Source organism: Crocodylus siamensis, chromosome 6 (assembly GCF_052110815.1).
Source record: "Crocodylus siamensis isolate JL-2025a chromosome 6, ASM5211081v1, whole genome shotgun sequence".
Lineage (NCBI taxonomy): Eukaryota > Metazoa > Chordata > Crocodylia > Crocodylidae > Crocodylus > Crocodylus siamensis.
The window spans coordinates 20,787,057-20,814,617 of NC_143400.1; the positions used below are offsets into that span (position 1 = coordinate 20,787,057).

General features: G+C 51.4%; 1 protein-coding gene across 2 annotated transcripts in view; it reads right to left on the bottom strand.

Moving 5' to 3' along the window:
- Positions 1-614: 614 nt before the first annotated feature.
- The window catches only part of LOC149861534 (uncharacterized), a 30,605-nt gene continuing 3,658 nt past the window's right edge, over positions 615-27,561 (bottom strand). For both annotated transcript variants that reach the window (XM_090052393.1, XM_090052394.1), the window contains exons 3-7: positions 27,311-27,479; positions 25,881-25,970; positions 9,175-9,359; positions 6,713-7,700; positions 615-4,366 (exon numbers count right to left, since the gene is read on the bottom strand). In XM_090052393.1, coding sequence (XP_089908519.1) covers positions 3,597-4,366; positions 6,713-7,700; positions 9,175-9,359; positions 25,881-25,970; positions 27,311-27,479 — 2,202 coding nt within the window. In that variant the 3' untranslated portion in view covers positions 615-3,596. The remainder of the gene's footprint in view (positions 4,367-6,712; positions 7,701-9,174; positions 9,360-25,880; positions 25,971-27,310; positions 27,480-27,561) is intronic.

Consider the following 27,561-nt stretch of genomic DNA (forward strand, 5'->3'; position numbering starts at 1 on the left):
CAGTTGGGATTAGAGGAACAGATCCAATGGACTCAAGCCTTCTCCTGGGGGCTTGAAGAAATAGGGAGGGTGGACCTACAGGATAAAAAGAAAAGCACTACAAGCAGAAACCTTCAATAGATGATGGTCTGTGTCCCCCAGGTAAGCAAAAGGATAGTAATATGATGTATGAAGCATCAACCACTCAGAAGGATATAAACTGCACAGTAGCACCATGGAACATGGGCAGAGGTGCAGTGATTTGTGACTCACTAAAAAGAAAGATAACCCATATATATATATATATATAATATGAGGTTATATACACACAAAATACTACAAAATACTGATTGGAAAAATGAAGAGAGACAAGGTTCTTTGGGTAAATGTGATATCTTTTATTAGACCAACTAAATAGTTGGCAAAATTGTTCGCAAGCTGCCAAGCACAAACACACTTCTTCATGCATATAGAGAGTAAGCCTGAAGAAGGGTGTTTGTGCCTGAAAGCTTGCAAGGGACAATTTTTCCAACTATTTAGTTGGTTTAATAAAAGATATCACATCTACCCAAAGAACCTTGTCTGCCGATGTCCGTAGACCAACACAGCTACAACCAATAACCCTAAAGCATGGAAAAATGAACACATTTATGGATGGGTAGAGTTTAACTGATCAAGGTAACTGCAGGCAAAGAAATGGAAATGAGTTTATTTTCAAAGTTTTGCAGGGAAAAGAATTCTGGAAATGAAAAGAGTTAGTAGCTGATGAAACTCACTATGGGAAGAAGACCTCATATGTGAAAGCAAGTAATTTAGATAAGCCATGTACAGAAAAAGTTGACTTCACAACAGCTGTAGATGCCTTTCCATCGAGAAGGATGATCTGCACAGGAATGGATATGAATGGACAGGTTTAAAAAAGGGAAGGGTGTATGATGCAGCCCTTTGGATTTACAGACAGACAGAAGAAGAATGGGGGAGACTTCTTAAACACAAAAAAATAAAAGGCGAGGAAAAAAGAAATAGGTTGGTACTGGTCAACAGTCGCCCAGGAAAAAGAGTGAATCTTGAATCATCTCCGCAACAAATAGTCATTCAACCTAACCAACTTCAACAAGTTACAATTTTTATGTGATGGGGCCCCTGGAAGTGCGATAGAGACGTGACATAACACACGTTCAAAGCTACAGAGTATTTTAACATGGTGGATCATGCAAAAAACAAACGCTCATCAGAGCTCTATTATCTGAGGACACTCAAGAGCAGAGCACCTTGGGGGACTTCTGTTCAGATTCCCTGTGAGGGTAAAGTGCAGGTGAGTCCACCTGCATCCCATGTGCCTTTGTGGGGCTGAGCTGGTGCCCCCCCCATGCGAGCACCAGACTAACCCTGACCCTTGGTCAGTCGCAGGCAGGAGGCAGAGGGGAGAGGAAGGGGAGAGGTTGGGAGGAAAGTACCCCTCAACCTGTTTGCAATGGAAGCTGGAGAAGGGGGAGACCAGAGCCCCCACAGGCCTGAACAGGGCTTGGATCCTTCCTTTGCCTAAACTCCCAGCATGACTGTTTTGACAGCAGCCTCAGCAGGGGCTGACCAGGGCACCCCCTCCACCATGGATCACATTTTTCCTGGCTGCTTGCCCCCCTGTGCTTGGTGGGTTGCTCCCGCGCCTGGAGACTTCCCCCACGTGGTGAGGGGGCTCTTTCCAGGGGTGAGCACACACCCGGTGATGCCAGCAGGCACAGGGACAATCTCCCTGCAGGGTCATGCTGCAGAGGGGAAGTCTCTTTTCCTGGAATTACTTCCTCCCTAGCATGGATCATAACAGCCAGGGCCAGCACGTGCACAAGCCCCCACTGTCTTCATAGTCCGCTCGCTGTGTGTCTCAGTCATCCTGCACCATCCCATGTCTGGCTTCCCATGCCCAAGCAGGGAGACCCAGGTGCTGCTGATTGCCCTGTGTGACTCTTACTGGAGGATGCAGGACATCATGGCCACCCAGCTGAACCTGCTCCAGCAGTGGGTGGCTGTGGCACGCGCCCTCATACCAACAAGCATGAAGCCATCAGTCCTGCTTCTGTGTACCCTCCCATCCCCACCTCCCACCTGCCAAGCATCCTCAGCTGTGCCTCCAGCTTCCTGCTGACAGATGAAGTTATCTTGGACGCCACGAACAGCAGTGCGCTCCAGAAGTGCCTTCGGACTGTCAAAGCATGGGATCTGGACCCACCTCACTAGCAGTGGCTGGTGGAAGTGGATTGTCCTTGGCACCTAGGATTATAACTTGTGGCTTCAGACCTTTCATATGTGCTGGGACACCTACATGGACATCATTACCCAGGCAGCACGTCGCATTACACACCAAGATATTGTCATACAGCCAGCACAGTCCAGAGAAGTGGATGACCACTGCTGTCTTGAAGCTGGCCACCCCCCAGCAGTCTCCACTACATTGCCAACCGCTTCAGTGTGGTCAGGTCGAGGGCTGGAGAGGCTGTCCAGGTTTTCCTGGTCATCCGAGATGTCCTGACAAAGCGCTTCATCTGCCTCATTAGCCCACAGGAGGTGGTTGCTGACTTCCCAAGTGTGGGTGGACAGCACCCACATCCCAATCATCTGTCCATCCCAGGGTGTCTAAATCTTGGTTACCCTACAGGGCGTCATTGACCATCAGGGCCACTTCACCCACATCCTTGCTGGCTGGGCAGACAGCGCCCACAATATGCATGTCTTCTGAACTCTCCACTCCCCATCCTGATGGAGAGCAAGTGTTACACCCCTGCTTCCCAATTGTGTCATTGCCATCCCCTCCCCACCCTCTGCCCCAAATCCATGATCCAGGGTTACCCCCTCCTGCCCTGGCTGATGAAGCTCTACGGAGTGGGGCAGCTGGACCACCAGAAGCACTTCAACTACTACTACAGCAGCTGAGTGCACCTTTGGCTGCCTCCAGGTGCATTGGCAGGCTCAGTGCAAGTCTCAAGATGGACACGGAGAACCTGCCACAACTCATCGTTGCTGTGCGCGTCCTCCACATCTGTGAGAGCAGAGGGGAGGTATTCCTGGAAGCCGGGGCATGCGGACCAGGTATGTCGGCATGAGCACGTGCTGAGGGCGAGCTCTCCACCACCGTCAGGGGGCCCTGGCACTACACAACGGCAGGCTGGCCATATCCACGAAGCCCTAGCCATCTCAGCACTCTTGTGGACTGCATGGCCGAATAGGGGCAGTGTGCTCCATGGGCCAATACCTTGGCAAGGGGCCATGCTTCTCCAGCCCCTGAGCCACAGGCTTCACATGAATGCAGTGTGATGAAGACACAAGCCTTGTTTTATACTGTTGTATTTGCAAAATTAGTAAGAAAACCTGCAGAACACTTGCCCTCCCTCTTCCCAATTCACACTAACTGGGGAGTCTTTGAAGGGTGTGTGGGGGTGGGATGCAGTGGGGAGAGAATGACCATGGCAAGACAGGTTAGGACACGGATGGGGGATAGTTGGAGATGGGTGGGGGTCTCTAGTAGAGGGTCATAACTGAAGGAAAAGAAAACCATGGCCCTTGAGGCATGAAATACAGGGCCTCTCAAGGGGGACATAACACCCTGTCCTCCTGGCTCTCCCTCAGCCCAGGTCCCCGCGGCCCAGTCTCCCTTTTCGAGTGCCAGTGGCTGGGCCATCTGGTGGGCTGGCCTGCTCCCCGGCTTTGAAGTGCTCTTGGGGCTCTTCAGGGCTGGGCTGAAAACGCTTTGGGGGCCTGCGCCTTCGGGCCGAACGCCCAGAGTCAGGGGAAGAGGGTGGAGCCATGAATGGTGCCATTGTCCCCATTGTCCCTGGCTGTTGCCCCAGGGAAGTGTCCCTAAGTTGTGGGTCAGTATGTTGTGAAGGACTGGGCACTTGGCAACCCAGCCACTCCTGGATGGGAGGGCTATCTGCTCCCTCCAGAATGGAGGGCTGGCACCCCTCAGGGGGGACATATGTAGCTGCCAATCGGTTCAGGATCATGTGGCTCAATTCCCTCTCCTGGCGCAGCAACTCTATGAGCTCTGCTGTGGCACGGTTTGCCTCATCCAAACTGTGTTTGGCTATCTGGAGCCCCCGCTCCTGTGCCGCTGCAGCCCGCTCCTGCGCCGCTGCGGCCCGCTCCTGCGCCTGGACCAGCCTGTCCATCTCCCCCTTCCTCTCCTCGTGCTGAGCCCGCAGCTCCTGGCGCCAGGAATCTGCAGTGCGTGCACGGCGGTCACAGAGCGAGACCAGTGACTGTAGCATTTCTAGTTTACAGCCCTGACGACGTCTCCTGACATCTCTCATGCGTTCAGCAGATGTTAGCCCGGCTGGCCTCGAGGTACCATCCACTTCCTCCTGAGCTGGCCTCCCATGCACAGACCCGGCATCTGAAGTCAGGGGAGAGACAGAGGCTTTGTATGAATTTGAAACTTTCAGTGATAATAATGTATTATAAAGACAGGCTTCCTGGACTCTCTCATCACTTGCCTGGACTAATAGATGTCATCCAGCAAGCCATGGAGTTTTGATGCCAGGGCACCCCCTCTCCTCCCACTGGGCCAGTGCCCCAGACGGAGAGGGGCAATCTGCTTTGACGGCATCCCAGGGAAGACCAGTTTGCCGTATGTGCGACTCCACCTCCAGTGGTACCCGTGATAGAGCTCTGAAGTGCTCACACCCCAGGATGAATTTGTGATCATCAGGGATCCGGGTTTCCCGTTTCCCACGGAAAAATGGAGTAAATGGCAGATTTAAGTGGCAAACGCAAGTCTCATTTTACCAGACAAACCCATAGATTTTGCTGTTTTGCAATTGGCTCCCTGCAGGCTGGCAGAGCTCCAGCCTACAAGGAGCTGGGAGGGAGCAGGAGGAAGCTGGAAAGACAAGGGCTGCCATGTACATAGACATGTACTTGGCCACAGGCAGCCTGAAGAGCAGCTCCAGCAGGTAAGTGTGTCGGGGGGCTGGGGATTGAGGCCCCTGTACGGAGGGAGGGAGCTGGGCAGGGCTGGGGCTGCTGCCAGCCAGGTGGGACTTGGGGCCCAGGGCTCCAGTGCACGGCTGCAGGGCCCCAGCGGGGAGCAGGACAGGGCTGTGGGTGGCTCATTCGGAGACGGCTGGTTCCCTGCTGCCATGCGCACTACTGGGGGGCAGAGGAGACCCACGCCCCCCAGATCTGTACCCAGGGCAGGCGCAGGCTGCAGGCTCGAGCTCCCACCCTGCTTCCCTTCCCCAGACTCTCCAGAACCAGTGGGCATGACCCGGTGTGGCTGGGGATGGTGAGGCCATGCAGGGATTCCTTGCCACTGTGAGCTCCCCCCTTGCTGCCCTGGTGACGCACCTGCCGCTGCTTTGAGGGGTGCAGCCCCATGCCGCTGCCCTCGCTGCATCCCCACACACAGGAGGCGTCTCTGGGGCACTGGAGGGGCAAGAAGTGGTGAGGAGATTTTTCACGTGACTCCTCCACTCCCTGCCACGTGGGGGGAGGCAGGGAACGGCAGGCCCCCTGCTCGCTGCTGTTCTCTGCCACCCTGCTTCCCATCCCGCGACCCAGCACGACAGGGAGCAGAGGAGCCATGCGGAAAACGTCTGCCCCGGCTGCCTCGGCAATGCACCTCCTGTGTGCGGGGCTGCGGCCCTCAAGGCAGTGGCAGGCACTGGAGGCGTGTTGCCAGGGCAATGGGGGTGGAGCTTGCACAGGCAACAAATCCTTGTGCGGCCCTGCTGTCCCCAGCCGTGCCAGGTCATGCCCACCGGCTCTAGAGGCCCTGGGGGAGGGAAGTGGGGTGGGAGCTTGAGCCTGCAGCTTGTACCAGCCCCAGGTACAGATCTGGGGAGTGCGGGTCTCCCCAGCCCCCTGGGCACGTGCACAGCAGTGGGGAGCTAGCCCTCCCCTTCCCCTGGACAAGCCACCCAGGGCCCCGTCCTGCTCCCACCTGGGACACACAGCCGCATGTTGCGGCCCTGGGACTCGAGCCCAAATCAACTGGCCAGCAGCCTCAGCCTGCACCTGCCCTGAGCACAGATCTGTGGGGTGTGGGTCCCCCCTGCCCCTTGGGAGTGTGTGCAGCAGCGGGGAGTCACCCCGCCCAAGCCCGCAGCAGGGGGAAGTGGGGGCAGGGGGCTGCAGACCTGGGTCCGTACCCCTGGCAGCTGGGGGCCCCCTCCGGCAGGGCTGGGGGCAGAAAGGCAGGGCCATTGCTTTGGGGACCTAGCTGCAGGCTCCCACCCCACAGCTAGATTCCCCTTCCCACTGGAACCAACAGTGAACTTCTGTTTGGTTTGGGGTAACGCTGTAACTCAGCACTTTGCAGAAAATGTTCTGAGTTATAGCTGGGACCAGCACTTCTGTCTGCACCCACAATGGACATGAGAACTAGCAAGGCATTGTAGTAACAATTAGTCCAATTTCTGTTCCCAGTAAGCGAGAGGAGCTGTTAATTGCCCTGTTCTGGCTGCAGGCTGGCTACTGGCCCCTCTGCAAAGCTGAGGGTTTTGGAGGGGTGGGTGATCAGTTTTCTGATCAATGCTGAATGCATATTTCACTTTGGTGTCTGTCCTGTTTCATAGTACCTGGGCAAGGGGAACAATTCACCCACCTCACCTACACCTGCGCCCCAGCCAAATGAGATACTAGTCTGACCACAGGGTTGGCCAGGATCAGCTGCAGCTCCCACCATTGGTTCATTTCTCCCTTCCCTTCCCCTTCGCCCCGGCTCACCCCATGTACTAACCCTGCACCCCAGGTCCTCCTGGCTGTGTGGAGCTGTGGCTAGTTGTGCCCTCCAGGGCTGACGGGTGTCCTTCCTCTGGGCCCGAGTCGTCAGGACAAGGGTGAGGAAGGCTGGCGGTGGGTTGCTCAGGCCGTGGCCCCTGTGTAAGGAACACTGTACTGGGGCCTGTGTGCTTGGCCACGGTCTGTTGGGTTGAAGTCAGGTTTGGTGTTGGCTCCTGTGAGGTGGAAGGCACCTCTGGGGAATCCAGGTCCTGCATCTTGATGTCTGTGTCATCAGAGCTCGCTTCCCCCTCCTGCGTGGTACGCTCTGTGGTCTTACTCAAGGGCAAGAAAATGTCCTGAGAGCAGATTTCCAGCTTCAGCTGGACCTCCGCTCCCATACTCTGAGACGAAGTGGGGACCAGCAGCAGTGTGCTTGTCTCCTTGGGGGCTGGCACCAGCAGCTGTGTTCTTCCACTAGAACCTCTGAGAACCCCTTCCTGGCCATCTGTTTCTCTTGCTATCGCAGGGCGTGTCGCCAACTCCTCCTCATCTGGAGGGGTCCCTGGCTCCAAATCCTCCTGCCCCGCTGTGGTACCATAAGTGTGTGGGGTTTCAACAGCCCTGTCCTTGGCAAGGATGCGGGAAAGCTCATCATAAAAGGGCATGGTGGGCCTTCGGGCCCCAGAATGCTGGCTAGCATCGTGTGCTTTGCTAAACTTGCTCTTCATCACCTTCGTCTTTGCGCGACATTGCATCCAGTCCCTGTTGTGGCCACGGGCCTGCATCTGCTGGGCAATGCATGTGAAGATATCCCTGTTGCGGTGCCTTTTCTGTAGCTGGTGTTGGATCTTTTTGTCACCCCAGATGGCGATGAGATCCCTCACTTCCCCATACTCCCAGTTGTGACCACGGGTTTGGCTGCTGGAGGATGAGGGAGCTGGGCCATCCATAGTCTGTGACGTAGCTCGTGGGTTCTCTACAACACCGGACAGATGAGGATCTGGCTGGTAGGGTAGAAGAGTACCTGGGAGTCAGCAGTAATGCCTGGACCCCACACTGCGTGCCAGGAAGGATTACTGAAAGTACTGTGGTACTGGCAAAGGTGTGGGTCCTGGCATGTGTCTGCTCCTCTGACAGCAGCTGTGTGAGGCCACTGTCCAGATCAGGGTCTCAAATGGTCAGGACATCCCCATGGCCTCAAACCCTGGAAGGGGCTCCTAGCAATTACCCCTTCATTGTGAAAATGATCCCTCGATTGTGAAATATCCCACCCCACAGGGAACTCCTATTGTCCTCTGTCTGCCATAGCCTCTATCTGTCTGCTTCACAGCAGGGGATGATGGCTAGTGAAGCCCATCATCTTCTATCTGCACCAGATGGGCACACCCTGCCTGCCTCACAACAGGGACTGATGGCAATCCCAAGGGGCAGCGATTGGCAAGTGGGGGGCCTAGCTAGGTTTCCCTGCCTTAGGGAGAGTCCCCTGAGCCCACTGGCACTGGCTCTGGGGGTGCAGAAGCCCCCAGAGCTCTCCCACCTGCACTAACCACCGGCTGGCTGCCTGCGTCAGTGTGGGCAGACATGGGGAAGGTGGTGATGGAGCCAGCGATTAGGGCTTGGGTGGGGGCCCTGGCCAGGTCCCACCCCTAGGGAAAGGGTCCCTAAGCCCACTGGCACAGGGTCTGGGGGCGTGCAAAACCTGCCCAGAGCCCCACCACCTGCAGTGCAGCAATCAGGATAGGGGAGGTTCTGGCCAGCTTCTCCCCAACTACAGAGATGGTCCCTAGTGCTTGATGGGTGCAGCCCCCAAGAGCCACCCCTTTCCCCCTCCAACATGGAGGAATTCTGCATGGGTGGGGGAGGGAGTGCGGTGGCACAGCCAGCCAGCTCCCAGTAGCGCGGCAACCGAGGGACTGGCATGCTATTAAAAAGCAGCCAGTTCAGGCCACTGTTAAGATGCAACAGGCTGACTGTGGGGTGGGACCTGAGCCCCACAGCCAGCCGGACTGGGGCTAGCACCTGCCCAGATAGTAGCAGGGGTAGCTAGGCCAGGCACGTGTGGTGGCACTGGGGTTGGCACTGCAATAACCAGCCAACCCACCACTGCTACAGCATCTCTGGGTGGGGGTACAGCTGGGCAGTAATTGGGTGTTGCGGGGGGCTCTCTCCTGGAACTCCCAGTTTTAAAATGCTCTCTTGAAACGCCCATTAGAGGAAGCTGAGGCAGTGCTTCCAGAGGCAGGGAGTGCTGGACCCACAAGCGCTGAGACCAGCACTTCTAGTCCCAGCCTCTCAGGCTATCTATACATGGCAGTGAGCTCCTGCTTCCCCTCAGGTCTTCCCTGCTGGCTCAGTTTGGATGCAGCCACTCTTGCTTGTGGCTCTTGAGATTTCTCAGCTCCTCTGCTTTTCTCCATACCCCCAAATCTTCCAGGACTTTGCCCTGGCTCCACGCTCACACCCCACTGCAGCATGTACCTTGCTCACAGCCACGTTCTCTCTCTGCTGTGGGCACCAGCTCTGCTTCTCGTGAACTTGGCCCAGGACAGGTGTTGGGAGTCCCCTCTCCCCAGATCTTCCCAGGGATGGCCTCAGCAGCTGCAGGTTTCCAGGCCCTTCCTCAGGCGGCTGCTCTTCAGCTGTACTCAGGGGCCATCCACCTGCTGGGAGGGAAAAAGTATTCAGAGGTTGCAGGCCTCACTGGAATTTAGATGAACATTTAGGATGCTTGTACAAGTGACGAGGTGCACTAATACACATGATGAAAATTGCCCTTTTGTGTGGCTTAATGGCATCATACTTTACATGCATGCAAGTTTTTGGCAATATAAATGAATTTGTGTTTCATAGCTTCATAGACTGTTAAGGGCTGGAAGGGACCTTGTAAAGCATTGGGTCCAGTCCCCCTGCACTACGCTAAATGAGTTTGTGCTGTCATAAACTAATCCCCATCCCAATGTAGTTTAGTTTGCGATGACACAGCTTGGAACAGTGGAGCCATTAATCTGTCATGTGTACATGGGAATTCACTGAATGACATGTGGTGAGCCCCTTTGTCTACACAATTTTTGTGTAGTGACCCCCCCTTGTCTGCCAAGCATCACTACAATTTGCAGGTATTTGTGCATAATGAATGTTCTTTAGGACACCCTTGGCAGGAGGGGGGGAGCCCTGGTGAATGCCGCTGACTGGTGCCAAAACTTGCAACAACTGCAGAGCATAGCTCTTGTGTGCCCAGCAAAAATCCCCAGACTTTGCTTGGCAACAGCCATGAGGAACCCCTGCTCCCCTCCACCCTGCACCTCTAAAACATCCCTTTTTGGTTGGCTGTGGTGTAATTGTCCCATCGCCATTAATTTGCTCGCCAGTTTTACGTAAACTCAACAAGCAGACTTCTGTGAGCTCGCATGAGTATTAAGCGTGCACACTTCATGAACAGCAGGTGAGTCCTGTCACCATTCATTCCCTCACTGGCTATGTCTCAACTGCTCACCAGTTCAGACCGTGTCCTGCTGAGAATGGAGTCTTGACACATGGGTCACTAGGTAGCCTGCTGTTATGCAATGCCCCAACAGGAAGCCTGTGGGTGCCCATTGAGGGCCTAACTCTCAGTGCATGGCTCATTGGGTAGCTTACTACTGTGCCATGGCATACACAAAGCTAAAAGACCTAGCAGAGCTAAAAGACATCCAGAACAAATATGTGCATAAGGTACAAAGTTGCCACTGGTGCAGACCCTGCCTGGTGCCGGCATGTCTGATGTCCAAACTTTGCCCAAACACTGCAGGGTAGGAGGGGGGTGAACTTCCCTTAGTCCTGTCTCCTCAGGACTTATAAATTGAGGGCACAGCTCCCCAGGGTACCCCTCGTTGATCCAAGATGTCTGACATTTGGGGGAGAATGGAGCAGGCCAGGGTGTGTAGGTCTAGGTCCAATTAGTGCTGGGAAACCCTGAAGTTGCATGCCAATTCATCTGCAGACAAAGAGCCAACTGGCACATCTATTTTGATGTTGCCAGGAGAATGGGCAAGTGGGGGCACACCAGCACAGCAGTCCAGTGCCATGTCAAGGCAAAGATGCTGCAGGCTGCTTTCCGCAGCGATGGTGCCGGAGCACAGCAGCAGGGCACCCCACTGCATGACATGGCCCATTAGAGAGGTACTGGACTGCCATGAATGCACAGGGACAGAGGCCTCCGAGGCGTTCCTACCTGTGGATACATTGCTAGCCATTGCTGTAACTCGTAGGGGCTCCAGTGGAAAAGATAGCAGCAGGGTCCTGCTCATGCCGCCTGCGGCTTCCAAGGATAGCCCGTGGAGCTCAACCTTCCCACCTAGTATGTGAAGCCCTGGGGACCCTTTGAATCACTGGTCACCTGAACTGACAGCTGTGATTAGGCTGGGCTGTGAGGTGAAGGGAGAGAGAGGGAAGTGTAGGACAGTGCTTTAGAGACCCCGGGAGTTAGTGCGCAGTGCAGTGAGGTACAGGGCAACCCATAGCAGGGAAGCACATCAGTAGCCAAAGCGGCTGAATGCTTGTTTGCAGCCACTCAGGGCCTGCTACCACCCATGGCCAGACACCCCTTCTTGGTTATTTTGATCCAACTGCTTCCTATCAGCTCACAAGATTTGCTGAGTGTGTCTTTTTAGAGCATTGTCCTTAATTCACTGTATTTTCTGCACTTCTTGATTTTCAGCTCTGCTTGCAATGCTGTCACAGAGGATATGCAGGCTAATGAGGCAGGCTGCCACTGATGCACGCATGGACAAGACTGCAAACGCCCTTATGGACTGCAAACATTGGCTGCACGAGATGGTGAGACAGAGCTGTCTGGCTACAAGCAGATTTATGGTCATCCAGCACAACAGGAATTGCACCGAATGCAGAAGGCTTTCCCAGACCCAGAAGGACCCACAAACATTGACCAGGCTACTTGCAAGAATTCTGTGCCCGCTGGTCATTGGCCTTGCTCCTGCCTGGGAGCAGCACAGGCTGGGGCAGATTCACACTCCACCAGTTTACAGTCAAGCTCAGAAAGTCCACCTTGGAGCCAAGGTCTTTTAGTTAGAAACAATTATTGCTTAGGCTGATTTTTTTTCACAACTCATTCATCATTACAGTAGTAAAAGCACATTCCTCTGTTGTACTAATTATGCACCATTATCTTATAAAAAGCTGTTCTGTGGTTTGCTTAATTATGGTTAATATTTGGTTTGCAAACAAAGGTTTCTATTTGCATTGTTCGATTCTTCACTTCATGTTCCCTGTGGTTAAGAGTGGAAGTGTAGAAGGGTGGGGGGAGGTGATTTGCTGGCATGTAGTGGCAATTAACACTTAGTCAAGTCTCCCTGACTGTTTTTGAAGTTGTTTTGTTCTTAAATACTGCCAATTATCCGGTTGAACTCCTGACCCCTAAAAAGCTGCATGCACTCAAAGGAAATATATGCACTGTGCAGCACCCGCCCAATTAGTGCTTCCCGCATTAACAAAATTCTGGGCCAGCCCATCACAATCCAGCCTTGGTTTGACCGCTGTGTCTTTCTCTGGTCACAATAATGATAGCACAGACCTTGGAAGCCTCCACCCCCACCCCAAGCTCCCCCCTTAGGTGGGGTGGCCAGGGACCACTAGGAAGCTGCATGAACTCAGAGGAAGTATTATGGACGCTGTGCAGTAGCCCCGATTACTGTTCACCTCCATACCACACAGTACCCACATTCTGGGCAAACACCACCCCCTTAGCCCAGAAGTGGACATGCCCTCTTTCATTAGTGCAATGTGTCTAAAACATGCCTGGTTTTCTTTGGTTTGGCTTACCACCCCACGCCCCCCACACACAACCCACACCTCTACAACCCTTCCCATGACAGGAGACAGACACAGATGAAAATTCATTTTAATTTCACCAAAGCATTTATTTTGTCAGTAGCCAAAGCAAAACTGAAATAACGCAGGAACAAAATGCCCACTCCTCAATTTCCTACAGAAGTGACAGCACAGCACTAACAGCTAAAAACTCATCACCTGTCACTGGCTCTTCTTCCCCCCATGCTTCCTCTGTCTCTCTCCTTTGTCCCTAAAGCACTGTGGTGCTCTCTTCGGCCTACTAGAGTAGGGACACCCCTCGCTCGCAGGCACAGTGGCTGTCGCTGAGGTTGTCGCCACGGGGGGCTGATCACAGATAGAAGTCTCTATGCGGGTCAGCTCACGGATAGGGGCACCCACAGTGGATGTTGCATAGGTGGTCTCAGGGGAGGGCAGCTCATGAATGGGGGCTGGGGTCATGTGTCTAAGGAGCTCCCATCTAAATTTGATCTCCATTCGCCGGCTCCGGGTGATATTCTGACAGCACTTATGGGCCAGGTCAAGGAATTTTCTTGGGCTGGCCATGATGTCCCAGTGAGCTGCTGCCTCTCATTCTTCAACCATTCTATACACTTCCTGGAGTTCATTCTGCCATTCATCTGCGGACTATACTTGTGATTCTGAAGCCACCACCAAAGCCTCCATCATGCTTTCTCTTGACTGTCGTTGCCTGTGACGGAGATCACGCATTCATTCAGCTCCAGTCCATGCTGGTGGCCATGCTTCAGGTGCACATCCCCACCTTCCAGCGGATGTGGTAGCTGGTAACAGGAATGGGAGAAAAAAAAGGTGTTCATGGTCAAAGATCTTGCCCCCACTTCCTGTAGTGGACAGACTATTGGTGATCACCACGCAGCATCCCTGCCACTTGGTGAATTAACGCAGCCACCCGCAAAGGATGATTATGCAGGAACCCAGATGTCTCCCCAGTCCACTACGGAGTTCACTGTACATCTCTCACCAGCACAAATTCCTGCCACTAAATGAATTAATGCTTCCCCCCACAATCAATTTTAAGAGAGGGCACAGCAGGTCCACCCCAATGTAAGCAAAACACAGTGCAGGGACCTCACACCCACATTTCTTCCCCAGCTTCTGTGGGGTTGAGGGTGTTTGCTGGAGTGATACTTTAGGGTGGGTCTATTCATTTTTCCTCTTAGCACTATTATCTGCAGCCCTGAGCAGATCATAGGTTTCTGGGGTTATCAGACACCCCAAGTTTTTTAGAGGAGGGATGGTTACAGGAACCTGAGGTATGTAGGAATTGAAATGTAAAGAGCAGGGCTGTTATAATGCTAATGACCCTATTCAACAGCCCTACCTATTCAACCTCCATAGCGCAAGCAGGTGGTGTTCTGAGCGAAACAGTAAGTGTTGTGTCCTGCATAACAACACAGCTTCGATGAATCCTGATGGAATCTGCGAAGAGAACCAGATGCTGTTGGATGCCCTGCAGGTCTCCAACTGGAGAATGGAGGCACTTGATAATGCAGCGATACTGCTACTGTGATAACGCAATGCAGGCTGTGATGGACCTTCTACAAAGGCGCGAACGCAGGTCAGTAGCTTCTCAGGCCTTGTTATACCAGTCAGTGGGCTGTGAGCTGAAATCCAAGAACTGAGAGAAAGCCGTGGATATCAAGGCAGACAGGGCTCTGCAGATCAACCTACAGAGCAACGATCACAAGGTCTGGGCTCATACGAGCAGCTCTGGTGGGAGTGCATCATACTGTTGACTTGGGATGATCAATAGTGGCTTGAGAGCTTCTGCATGACCAGGGACACATTTATGCACAGTCTTGCTGTTGTCGCTACACATTGAGCACCAGGACACTGTCATGCATCACCCCATCACACCAGAAAAGCGGGTGGGACCATCATAAAACTGGCCACTCCCACCAGCCTCCCCTCCATCGGGAACAGTTTGACATGGCTCTGTGTGGCTGGAGTGGTGATATGCGAGGTGTGCCAGCTGCTGCACGACATTGTGGCAAACAGCTTCATCTGCCTCCATAACCCCAGGGAAGTTGCTGAAGGCTTCAAGACCATGGGGTTCCCTAACCGTGTGGGTGCACTGGATGGCACACACATCCCAGTCTTATCCCCAGCCCAGGGGAGCTGGTCATTTACCAACAGGAAGAGATTTGCCTCAGTGATCCTCCAGGCTACAGCTGATCACCAAGGATGCTTTATTAACATTTATACAGGCTGGGCAGGCAGCGCTCATAATGCGTGTGTCATTTGAAACTCACTGCTGCCTGGCACGATGGAGGAAGGACAATATGTGCCTGGAGTCCCCGATGCAGTGATCTGGGATGTTGCCGTGCCCCTGCTTATCACAGTGGACGTGGCTTACCCACTCCTGCCCTGGCTCATGAAGCCATATGGAGGACAAGTTACTGACTGGCAAAAGATGGTATTCAACTACTACCTCAGCAAATGCCAGGTGACTGTTAAATGCACCTTTGGCTGTATGAAAGCATAGTGGAGGTCACTGAACTACAGGCTCGAGGTACAGCCAGAGAACATTACGGCACTCATTGTGATAGCCTGCATGCTCCACAACACTTGCGAGACCAGGGGGAGGTATTCAGTGAGTCCCAGTCTGAGGAGGTGTGGGAGGCAGCAGCTGCCAAACAGAGATGTGAGCAGGCAGGGCACGGTGCCCCCTGTGATCAGCATGCAAGTGCTAGTTGGGGAGCCATTATGTGGAACTGCCTGGCCGCACACATCCCAGCTGCTGCAGATGGCAAGGGTGCTCTGTAGGCTACCGACTGATCAGCGCTAATGCGAAACCGTTCAGCAGTTACTGTTGTTCCTATAAATAATATAAAAAAAAATAGTTGCAACACTTCTGTCTGTCTCATAAGTACACTGTCTCTAGAGGGCGGGGCAAGCTGCAGCAACGGTGGGGGTGGGCAGAGAGGGCTGAAGTCTACAGGTTTTCCTTGTTTTGTGCATATGGGGGGTGAAATGTGGCAAGGATATTAAAATGCATTACCTACCACTGGTCACATTAACTCGATGCCCAATATTTACATGAAGAAATAAGAAATGCATGAGGTGCTGATTTGTGCACATATTATAAGCACTCGGAGAATATCAGTGCCCTGTTGGTAGGGGCAGCTGTCTGAGTGAAATAAAAAAAATAGTGAATTTACGCACGAAATTTGTAGATTCACAGATGTTAGGGTTGGAAGGAACCTCACTAGGTCAGGAAATAAAGTTTACTTGATGACAAAGACATAGGAAAATAAAAAGATAAGAATGAAAAAGAAGGTAAGAATAAAAAGAAGAACATAAGAACATAAATGTTAAAAATATCAGCGTAAAAATTCAAAAAATTAAAAAATGTGTAAAAAAAAAAATGAAATTAATGGAAACGACACCTAACTAAATTAATTAAATCGCACCACTTCTGGCCATCTATACATGTCAGTGAACTGTGAGCTATAGGCATCACCAATCTGTAGCACGGATTAGCGGTGTGCGGCGCCCCCTGCTGCAATGTAGTAGAAAGAGCTCTGTGGGGTAGATTGCTATGTGGCACCCCCTGCAATAATTTACTGTGACTAACAGACTGAGTGCTTAATGAGATTCAAGACCAATGTTGTGTAAACAATATCAGAAAAATAAGACCCACCGTTTCAATTTAGGGGGCACAGAATGCAACCCTGAAGGACTAAACTCCCATCACGTGTGCAAGGCCCCTTAGAGAGTGCTCAGACAAAAGCTTTCTTAAAGCACTGGCCTCACATAAGCAAAACGGGTGAGTAGGCCAGAGGATGGTAGGGGGAGACTGCTGTACAGTCCAGTACCAGTTTGATAAAGGCTGTTATGGGAACCCTGGATCAGCATGTGAAGCAAGCCCATGGCACAGGAGAGCTCAAGATAGTCGAGATACTGGTGGAACGTAACACATAGTGTGTCTTGACCACTGTATTACAGGAGAAATAAAGGGGACTCTGGATTGCTTAGGGCAGGGGTGTGCAAAATATGGCCCGCAGGCCACTTTTTTCCAGCCTGCGGGGCCCCTCCAAAATGCAGATACAGGCTGCTACCTGTCTGCTGGCTTCTGCCATGCCATGCAGGACTGGACAGGCTGGGCTGGGTCCTTGCTACACTTCAGGTATCCCAGCCTTGCAGCCAGGAATTGCTTGCCAGAGCCAGGGGCGATGCAGGGTGGGCTGGGCCCAGGTAGGTACACTGACAACAGCCATGCTGTGATCCCACGGGAGGCCCAGTGCTCCTGCTGCAGTCACTGGCTGACCTACCCCCTGGTGGCACATTGCCCATGACTTCCAGGCCCGTTGCTGCATGCTGGATTGCAGCCCCCCTGGTTACCTGGCCAAGGTCCCTCAATCAGCTGGGCAGCTGTGACAACAAGGACATCTACATAACTGGTAAGGGGAGGGGCCAGGTCACGGGCAATGCCATGAGCTGTTATGGTTAAGCGACATAATTAGAAAAGTTTAAAGGGGTAATTTTTTAAACGACTGCCACCATGTGTGGTGGGCCAGTAAGGGGTGTTCCTGCGCTGCGCCACCCACCTCACTGCGCCCAGCAACCTTCCAGGCTCCGAGTGCCTCCCCGGGGGCGCCTTGCGACTGGGCGCCCCCACAAACCAAGAAGCAAGGCAGAGCCTGCCTTGGCTTGGCTGGATAGGACACGAGGTTTGTCCCTAGATTTGGAGCGACGGCAGCTCCCCTACATGGGCTGACCAGAAAGGGCAGCCCTGATCCAGTGGTCTGGAAGCCGGGGTGCCAGGAAGCATTCGACACCCTAAAGGCCGCCCTGGTCAAACAACCAATTCTGAAGGCACCGGTCCACGATAAACCCTTCTACGTCGCCACGGATGCTTCCGACTCAGGACTAGGAGCTGTCCTCTTACAAGAGCACAAAGAGACTCGACACCCCATGGCTTACTTAAGCCGGAAGTTAATCCCTCAGGAGTGGAACTTGTCATCTATTGAAAAGGAGCGTCTGGCAGTTGTCTGGGCGCTGAACAAGCCGAGGCCCTATCTGTGAGGGCAGCAGTTCACTGTCCTATCAGACCGTGCCACACTTCAGTGGTTGCAAACCATGCAGAATACCAACGCCAAGCTGCAACGATGGGCCTGGCAGCTTCAAGAGTTCAGCTTCACCGTTGAACACATCAAGGGAAGCCAGAATGTGATAGCACATGCCCTGTTGCAAGGGACTAAACATCCACAATCCTCTGACTACTGCACACATCTCCAAATATGCTTCACAGCTATGCAGAAGAACTTCAGAGAAAATTAGAAATCATTTACTTCCCCAATCTACTCCAAAAGAGACGAGCGCAGGAAGGAAATCACCACATGCTACAACAACTTAAAAGACAGAAATCCAGACATCTTCCCTAATTAAATAAAACTGATACAAAGAGACTACAAAAATTTTTTTACAACATTCATCCAACATAAGAAGAAATGGAACAAATTACTCCAAGAACAACTTACCCAGCCACAAAACAACCATCAGAGGAACAACACCAACACCCTACAACATTTCAACTCATACTTGAGGACACCGAAAGCAGCGACCAACCCTCAAATATCACCACTCTCCACACGCACGCTTACCAAAACTGAAAAATCTGTCCTTTATAAACGCCTAAATTTCTGTCCAGAAAAATACCCTAATAAAATACTTCAATGTGGAGAACTAGAAGAATTCTTCTGACGCCTCCGCCGCAAGGAATATTTCCACGACCAAAATGAATCCACTTCCAACAACAACCCTCTAACAACATTGAGGAAAAGATCAACTCCCCAAAATCAGATTGGACACCTCACAGTGAACAAAACCCTAACCTTGACCACTACATCGACTGCTTCAGGGAAAGAACGAACAATGAAATAATCGGCAACACACGCCACCGCAACAACCTCTCTCTACCAGAGAGAAAGGCCGTAGAATCACTAAGATCTAACCACCAAATAGTAACAAAACCAGCAGATAAAGGAGGAGCCATAGTCATCCTAAACCAGGAGGACTACATAAAGGAAGCCAACAGACTACCCTTTGACACCACCACTACAAAGAACTACAAGAAGATCCTACTCCCCCTTTCACCGCAAAACTCAATCATTTCCATCAGGGCTACAAGAGAAACTACAAATCCTTGATCCCCCCACTACGCAACCCAAGGACTTTTTACATGCTCCCTAAAATCCACAAACAAGGGAACTCTGGCAGACCCATCATATCCAACCATGGGACCCTAAATGAGGAAATACAGGTTTTGTTGAATCAATCCTAAAACCGTTTGTCACCCAAAAAGCAAATGTTGTCCAAGACACTACAGACTTTCTATGGAACTTAAAAACATAGACCACCTCCCCAGCAACACCCTCCTAGCCACCATGGACGTTACAGGCCTATATACCAACACCCCACACAAGATTACAACTCAGAGTACAGACCCAAAGATATGACTGCCCTTATACACTTCATCCTCACGCACAACAATTTCACTTTGAATAACCAACACTTCCTCCAGACCATGGGCAAAGCTATGGGCACCAAAATGGCCCCACAGTATGCCAACCTTTTTATGAGCCACCTGGAAGAAGAATTCCTCAAGGACTGCACCATCAAACCCTTGCTATATTTAAGATATATCGATGACATCGTCATCGTTTGAACTGAAAACTTGCCATTTCTGATTGAGTTCCATCAGAAATTCCACGATCCCCATCCCTCCATCCAGCTCTTGAATACTCCAGCACTAACATCTCCTTTTTAGACAGATGATCAGCATCCATAATGGCAAAAAACAGACTTCGTTATACAAGAAACCTACAGATGAACATGCATATCTACACTGAACCAGCCATCACCCTAAACACACCAAAAAGCTGTGACATACAGCCAGGCCCTCAGAGAATACCCAGGATTGCCACTTCACCAATCTTAAAAGGCTTTTTGCCCAACAAGGGTGCTCCTCCACAGACAGAGATCACATGTTTAAAGAGCCACCTGGATACCATATGAAGAATTGCTGCAGTACAGAAGAAACCCCCCAACACAAATTGCACGCTGCTGGTTATGACATATCACCCTCCCTTGAACCCATACAGAAAATCCTCATACAATCGCAACCCCGACTAGAACGAGACCCTATTCTTAAAGAGATCTTCCCAGAGCCACCCATCCTAGCCTTCAAACAAGCACCGAACCTCGCTAACCTCATCACCAGAAGCAAACTTCCTCAGGCCCAGAACGCACCGAATGGATCGAAACCATGTCAGGACAAGAAATGCAAAACCTGCCAACACATCTCCACCACCCCCACAATCACTGCACCCCACAACAGAGCCACCAGCGTTCCCGCGTCTTACAGCTGCTCCTCCAGAAATGTGATATATCTCATCCAATGCACCAAACGCCCCGATGGGATATGTGTAGGAGAGACCAAACAACAACTGCACACCAGAACGAACGTGCACCGGAATCTATCAAAGACAGGAATCACAGACAGGAATAGCCAATGACCTGTGGGGACACATTTCTCACAGGAAAACCACGCTCCCTCCAGTCCTGATTCTCAAAGGGAACTTACAAAACACTTCTCAGAGACAAGCCTATGAACTCCATTTCATCAACCTCCTGGACACTAAAACTCATGGACTAAATATAGGCAATGGATTTATGACACATCATAACCTGCCTGACATCTGACTCCCCAGGTACCTCTCCACTATTCATCCCCCTTCTCCCCCTCACCCAGCCTGTCTCTCACCCACTGACTCCTCAGTCTACATCTCCGCTGACTGCTTGTCTTGTACGCAGACCAACCCAGCCTCTGGCTTCTTTAGTTTTCATCCCATTCAGGAAGAGCACACACCAACTACAGAAACTTCCTCAGCCTGATGGAAGGTTTTTAAACATGAGAGCTTGCTTTAAATTTTTTCCCCAACTATTTAAGTTGGTCTGATAGAAGATATCAGATTCACCCAAAGCACCTTGTCTGCAAATATTCAATGAAGAATGGACCTCTAAATATTTTTTTACTGATATGGGTGGAAAAGCTGTGCACTGAATTTGGAAAGAAATTGTGGCAGTATTCACATAATACAATTTGAATCAGCATTTTGAGGCCAAGCATGAATCCAAATACAAGAAACTGTCTGCTCAAGAAAAAGTGAAGAAAACTGAGACGGTTGCTGCAATGCAGAAAGGCAAAGTTTTTTCATAACAGCATTGGCAGCACAGGATGGAATAATGAAAAGAAGTTACGTGATTGCACACAAAATTGCCAAGAAGAGCAAACTATTCTCTGAAGGAGAATTTGTAAAGGAATGTATGGTCGAGTGTGCGGCAATTTTGTGCCCAGACAAGAAAAAGCAGTTTGAGAACGCTGCTTGTTGAGGCAGACTATTGTGAGACCCGTCGAAGATCTCTTTCAGAACCTGCACCAGCAGTTGAAAAGTAAGGTAAATGATTTCTCATATTTTTCATTGGCACCCAATCACAATTGTGATGTCAAAGACACAGCCCAGTTGTTGATTTTCAGTCCAGGAATCACTGAAAATTTTGAAATCACAGAAGAATTGGCACTGATGCAGTCAATGAAAGACACAACAACTGGACAAGATTTATTGGAGGTGGTAAATCAATGCATGTCAAAATTGGGAGTGGACTGGAAAACAATCGTGAGTGTGACCACCGATGGAAGCCCAAACCTGACAAGTGAACACGTTGGATTGGTGAAAAGAATTCAAGACCAAGTCAAAGAACCAAATCCAGAACAGAAAACTATTTTTCTACACTGTATTATTCATCAAGACGTCCTCTGTAAAAGTATTCTAAAACTAAGCACCGTCGTGGACACAGTTACAAAAGCTGTCATTCTAGCAAGAGGATTAAACCACAGGCAATTTGTAACTCTGCTTGAAGTCTGAATTTGAGCGCACAGGTGTTCTGTATCATACCAACGTAAGACGGCTTAGACTGGGTCATGTTTTGAAAAGAGGTGGGAATTGAGAGCTGGGAGTGGTTTATTTTTGAACATGAAAGGAAAAGACTTCGATTTCCCACACCTGAACAATGTGGACTGGCTCTCTGATTTTGCATTTACTATTGATATCATGAGTTACATGAATGATCTGAATTCATGACTGCAAGGGAAGGGGCTTTTTGCTCATGAATTCCATTCCAGCATCAGGTCATTTATGATGAAGTTACTCCCTTCCTCCCATCAGATATGGCCGAAATCTCTGTTTCCTTTTCTCATGTTGCAGCTGATTTCTGTTTGTGATCAAAACCTTAAAAATGTCATTACTGGTGGACTTCCATGCTAAATTTTCTCACTGATTCAAGGATTTTTGAATGATAAAGAAGACCTGTTTTTAGTCTCCTCACCTTTCACACATTTGATGTTGACAATGCTCTATGTGATGACCTCCAACTCGAGTTTATTGACCTGCAGCATGATGCATTGCTTGTGGAGCAATTCAAATCAGTGCTACACTTCCTAGCTTTTGCACCTCTCTCAATGAGTAAAAGTTTCCACATATCAAGGCTCAAGCCCAGAAGATCCTTGTGCTGTTTGGATCAACATATGTATGTAAGCAGGCATTTTCTGTAATAAAAGTCAACCAATCAAATCTGAGATCTTCGATGAATGACGACCACCTTGAAGCAGTGCTCCGCATTACAACAGAGATGACACCTGACTGATTTCCTGGTTAACGCACCTCAGAGGTTTCATTCTTCCCATTGAGTTCCTTTGTTTTGCTTTAACTAAATTTTCAATATTGTAACAAGGCCCCTTCCTTGTTACTAGACAGCTTGGGATGTTGATGGTTTTCTTGCACTAATACCTTTTCCACTCTGTGCAGCCCCAACTCTGGACACAGAGGCAGAGGAATGGCAGGAGCCCAAAAGGGATGGAGCTCCCTGCAGAGCGGGCGACTGACTTGAAGGACAGCCAGAGATGAGTGACCTGGAGGCACGCCTGAGCTAGAGAGACTAGCAGTGGCACACTGCGGAAGCAGCTGTGTTCCAAGGCTTTTCGGTTTTATTTTTGGTTGGGAGTTGAAGTAAGCTGCCTAGGATGAAGTAAACCTGTGGCAGGGTATTTTTGTTTGAGAAGGGCTGGTTAAGACCTGAAGTCTGTAGTCCTGAGAAGTGGGCTCAGAGCCAACAGGCACAGCTAATGCAAAAGCAGACGGGGTGAAGTAACCCCACCTAGACGAGGGCCAACTAACCAAGAGCCCATTCTTACCTAGTCAGCTTATTCCATCAAGTTGTGGCAAGTGAGACCACTGGCTGGTACAAGCCAGGGGAGGAATGGGATGCCCAACTGCAAGAGGTTTGAGAGGTCTGCTACACCGCACCTATGCTTTGGGCAGTGTACAGCATAGAACAGTAAGACTTTATTTTGAGCAATTATTCAATCATCTCTACATACACAACTTTTCAAAATAAAATTAAAATCTTTTATAGTAGATGTTTGATTTATAATGCATGATATCTTATCTATACTTTGTCAAACTGATTTTTTTGAAAGACTGTGTGTGTGCAGTCCTTGATTCAACTGGTTTGTCTCCGTTCTCAGGAAGGTTCGATGCCCCTGAAACCCCCACTAAGTGGTTGAGGGTGATGAGGCAGGATGTTAGAGGGGTCACAGCCCCTCACTACTTGCTAGGTTGTGCCTGTGCCTTGTGGCCTAGAGGGCAGAGTTCTTGGGGTCCCAGGAGCAGGTCGTGCACCATAAGGGTGGGCCCTGTGGAGGGGCAGTGTTTCCCAGTCCAGTGGTAGACCACCACGATCCGCTGGCTGGGAAATTGGCTTCGTGGTCAGACCCAGAGGGTTGTGATTGATGGCAGTCACTCATCATGGTGCCCTGTGACCAGTGGGGTCCATCAAGGCTCTGTCCTGGGACCCAGACTGTTCAACATCTTCATTAACGATGTGGACATTGGAGTCAGGAGTGGACTGGCCAAGTTCGCCGATGACACCAAACTTTGGGGCAAAGCATCCACGCCAGAAGATAGGCGGATGATCCAGGCTGACCTGGACAAGCTCAGCAAATGGGCAGACGAGAACCTCATGGTGTTTAACACTGAAAAATGCAAGGTTCTCCACCTTGGGAGGAAAAACCTGCAGCACCCTTATAGGCTCGGCAGTGCTACGTCGGTTAGCACTACAGAAGAAAAAGACTTGGGGGTCATCATTGACCACAAGATGAACATGAGCCTGCAATGCAATGCTGCGGCTAGTAAAGCGACCAAAATGCTGGCGTGCATTCATAGACGCTTCTTGAGCAAATCCCGGGATGTCATTCTCCCCTTGTACTCGGCCTTGGTGAGGCCGCAGCTGGAGTACTGCGTCCAGTTTTGGGCTCCACAATTCAAAAAGGATGTGGAGAAGCTTGAGAGAGTCCAGAGGAGAGCTACGCGCATGATCAGAGGTCAGGAAAACAGATCTTATGACAACAGGCTGAGAGCCATGGGACTCTTTAGCCTGGAAAAGCGCAGGCTCAGGGGTGATCTGATGGCCACCTATAAGTTTATCGGGGTGACCACCAGGATCTGGGGGAACGTCTGTTCACCAGAGCGCCCCAAGGGATGACGAGGTCGAATGGTCACAAACTCCTGCAAGATCGTTTCAGGCTGGACATAAGGAAGAATTTCTTTACTGTCCGAGCCCCCAAGGTCTGGAACAGTCTGCCAGCGGAGGTGGTTCAAGCACCTACATTGAACACCTTCAAGAGTAAATTGGATGCTTATCTTGCTGGGATCCTATGACCCCAGCTGACTTCCTGCCCTTTGGGCGGGGGGCTGGACTCGATGATCTCCCGAGGTCCCTTCCAGCCCTAATGTCTATGAAATCTATGATGTCAGGGATCATGTGGTGGGGGCAAGGGATTTTGGGACCTGCAGGGCAAGGTTGGGTGGGTGGGTCTTATGTCATCAACCATGCTTTGGGGTGTGACTTCCGGCTTGAAAACCACACCCTCCCTTCCCAAAAGGAGTATGTTCAGGGCAAGGGGAGGGACTTCCAGTGGCAAAAGTTAGGGGGCTGCACTTCCAGTTCCAAGACAGTGACCAGGGTATGGGGGAACAGTTAAGGGGTGGGGCTACCCATGCGACCCTCAACAGATTCATTAAGCAGCCTTCCAGTCGAAATAATTGCCCGCCTCTGGTCTAGGGGGTCCTGTGTCATCTCGTGCCGTCCCAACGCCATCTCACGGGCCTAAGCATACTAACACCATGACTGTCAGATAACAAGTCGCTTAGGGTCACGCCTTGTGGACAATAAACCTGGCTAAACCTATGCCACCAAACTGAGTCTGGTTGTTTTTTTAAGACAAGACGTGTTGGCATCACCTGGCAGTGACCGCAGTCCCTGAGACTTCAAGCCCTGCTCCATGCTAATTCCAGCTGGATAGAAACCAGCTATAAAGTTGTTATAGATTTTCCAGTGCTAGCTCAGTAGCTGGTTGGCTCTCTTCACAGCTGGGTACTCATTTTTATCACATGATTACAACTTTGCACATGTGGCCAGTCTAAATTTATTGTGCAATTAATCAGTAAATTGCATAAAATGTGTGGCAGGGCCCCCAACACCGACAACACATCCATAACACCCAATGAGGACAGCAAGGGCAACGCAGGTTAGCCCTAGTGCCACTGGCAAAGGGAAAGCCCTGCTACTCCCTTATGCTGGTGTGTACCTAAGTCAGCCCCCGGACCTCAGTGTGTGGGAGAGGAGAGCGATAGAAGAGCCAAAAATCGCACAGGTCTTCCAAGGTCCTGGTTACATGTTACATGTGTTACGTAATTAGCTTGTGTATTGTGCAATACATTTAGACCAACCACATGCGCAAAGGTGTAACCACGTGATACAAATATCTCCCCAGCTCTCAAAAGAACCAACCAGCTGCAGAGGTAGTACTTGAAAATGTGAACAACTCTGTGGCTGGTTTTTATCCAGCTTTCATTTGAACATGTAGCAGAGCCCTTCTAATAGACCTCCACAATCATGCAGCTGTAGGTGAGCCCCAATGACTCTGCCCTTGCTGGGAGTGGCCACCACGGACATCACTCTGTGACGAACATAATGGGGATTCTGGGCTGCATCAGGATTGACACTATAGATGAGGAGGAGGGAACCAACAGTGCCACTTGCTCCAGGAGCTGCACTTGCTCCTTTAGGGGGATGCCAGGAGAATAGGCAAAGTGATGAATCCATCTCGAACACCACACACGAGCAGACAAGAGTTTTCTGATAACGGGCAGTGCCTTCTGCTTGCTGCTGGAAAGGGCAACACTGTTGCCTCTTACCTGCCCCTCTCGGACGGCCTCGTTTGGGGAAGCAGCTCAAGGAGGTTTCATCTGCTGACGAGTCCCAGGTTTCCTCTGTGTCAGGGGAATCTGCAGCGGGACAGACACCTGGAGTTAATTGTAAATAAAAACCAGCCCAAAGTCACTAGAGAAAACCCACTGCCTGGACACTCACACCAGCCCATTCTTGGGACTGGGACTCTAGCACTGATAATGTTCACAGTAGCATTCAGTGTAAATCAGAAAAACTGCTAGCATCCGCTCCCACGAGACCTTGCATTAGTCATGGAATTTTGTTAAAAAGCGACTAGCTGGTTAAAGCTGAGCAAAGCTGCTGCAGGTTTTGTCCAAATAGAAACACTGCCAATGACAGGCAAGAAGAGATAAGGAAGGCTTGCTGGCCTCGATGCGTTTCTGTAGACAGGGTTTTAGAAAAAGACCCACTGGTGAAAACTCAACGATGCAAATAACCTGTAAATGGCCAGTAGCAGCAGCAATCATCATGGTGAAAACGATAAATATCCACGTAACATGAGGCATAAATCAGTTTGGAAACGAAAGGTCAGTGGACTACTAGATGGCTGGCACAGGCAGCGAAAGGGGCACGGGGGGCTAACGGGGCTTAGCTTCGCCAAACGCAGGGCTGTGGTAGGGCCACAAGGCAGCCTGGCTGTGGGCTTCTGGTGGCTGCAGCAGGGTTGGGGTGGGGGGCAGGCAGCGGTGAGGGAGGGAGGGAGTGGGGCTGGGGCAGGCACTGCACAGCTGAGGCACGAAGCAGGACAGAGCTGTGATAGGCTCATTCAGGGAGCACAGCTCCTGCTGCTACGGGCACCCCAGGAGGCATGGTGGGGTGCACCCCCAATGTGTGCAGGGCAAGGCAGGCCATACTGCAACTGGGGTGGGAAGCAGCACTGGGAGGGGGCTGTGGCCACCCCAAAATTTGCCATAGCCCCCTCAGCCCCCGCCTCCCAGCACCACTGTCTCCCATCCTGAGCGCATTGCAGCCCAACCCCCCTGGCGGGAAGAGCCCAACACAGCCCCAGCCCGCCCCACCCTGTGCAGATCCTGGGCACACGCCCCGCCCCCCCCGGGTCTCCCAGCATGCATGCAGCAGTGAAAGCCACCGCCCCCTCCCGTCGCTGGGCACCCCCCAGACAAGCCACGCGTGGCTCTGTCATGCCCCCTGCCCCGGCTGTGCAGGGCTTGCCCTGGCCCCAGGAACACTCTCTCAATAACCCACTCCCCAACCCCAGGATTTGGGAAAGCATGACAAAGACAAAGGATCCCCCCCGGGTGCTGCTGTCACACTGGAGCTGTGACAGAGATCAAGGCCCTGTTACTGCACAGCCCTTCACTCTGGAGGCTGAACAGCCAGGCAGGCACCCGCAGCCAGGCTCCTCATTACCTTACCCAGGCCCCTGGCACATTACCTGGCTCCTGGTGGGATGGGGGCTCCTCTTTGGGGACACAAGTCAGCTCCTCCTGGGGCCCTGGGGTTTCGCTCCATCCGCCCTTCTCCTGGGAGCCAAGAGGTTCCCTCAATGCCCCAGATCCCTCCATGTCCAAGGCCACGTCTTGGAGATGTTTGTGCACTGTGACCTGGTGACAAGATAACCATGTTACTGGGAGCTGGGAAAGATGGGGCTGAGAAGGAGCATCCCTAGACACAGAGATGGGAGGC